The sequence below is a fragment of the Emiliania huxleyi genome (assembly GCF_000372725.1).
Source record: "Emiliania huxleyi CCMP1516 unplaced genomic scaffold EMIHUscaffold_88, whole genome shotgun sequence".
Taxonomy (NCBI): domain Eukaryota; phylum Haptophyta; order Isochrysidales; family Noelaerhabdaceae; genus Emiliania; species Emiliania huxleyi.
This window is the reverse complement of record NW_005195441.1, coordinates 170592-171346: the sequence shown is the minus strand read 5'-3', so window position 1 is coordinate 171346 and position 755 is coordinate 170592. Positions and strand designations below refer to the sequence as shown.

Here is a 755-nt window from a genome sequence, read left to right as displayed (position 1 = left end):
CGGCCGGAGATTGTTCACTTCTCCTGAAAACACGGAGACCAACATTTGCATTTGTAGGTGGGCTCTCGAACACACCAAAAGCAAGGGTGGGGTGAGTAGTCTACCCAGTATAGTGACACCGACTAGATATTGCGCGCGTCCATGTGGCCCACGAAGCGCCTCCCGCGCGCCTCTCCCGCCTCGAACCCCCCCCCCCCCCCTCACGCGGCGGCCTCGAACTGCGCGATCGCGCGGCCGATCGCGGCGAGCTCGCCCTCGCACCCCTGCGCCTTCGCCGCGTCCTCCTGCTGCTGCTGCGGCTTGCACTTGGTCGCGTACTCGGGCATGGCCATCTTGGCCTGCAGCTTGGCGAGGCGGCCCTCGACGGCGGCCGCCTCCTTCTGCAGCCGCGCAACCTCGCGCGAGAGGTCGATCAGCCCCTTGAGCAGCACGTGCACCTGCGCGCGGGTCGGCGGGCGCGTGAGGCGGCCGCCGCCAGGCAGCGAGCTGGCGGCCACGTGCAGCGCTGCGCGCGGCACCTCGAGGCTCGCGTCGATCACGTCCGTTGCGCAGCCGGCGGGCGGCGCCTCGCCCTCCGCCACGAGGTGCAGCGTGGGCGGCGGCGACCGTGACGACTTTGCCAGCGCCGCGAGCGTCTCGAGCTGGACGCCACCACCGCCGCCGCCGCGGGCGCGCGGCAGACGATGTACACCTCGGGCGCGTGCCTGGTGGGCGTGGGTGTGGACTCTTCACGGGCGCGTCAACGGGCGTGCCCC

At 71.4% G+C, this 755-nt stretch overlaps 1 protein-coding gene across 1 annotated transcript in view; it reads right to left on the bottom strand.

The window, feature by feature from the left end:
• Positions 1-200: 200 nt before the first annotated feature.
• The window catches only part of EMIHUDRAFT_107175 (putative valyl-tRNA synthetase), a gene marked incomplete at both ends in the record, with an annotated part of 5487 nt that continues 4932 nt past the window's right edge, over positions 201-755 (bottom strand). The window contains 2 exons of the mRNA XM_005758139.1: positions 201-437; positions 519-704. Coding sequence (XP_005758196.1) covers positions 201-437; positions 519-704 — 423 coding nt within the window. The remainder of the gene's footprint in view (positions 438-518; positions 705-755) is intronic.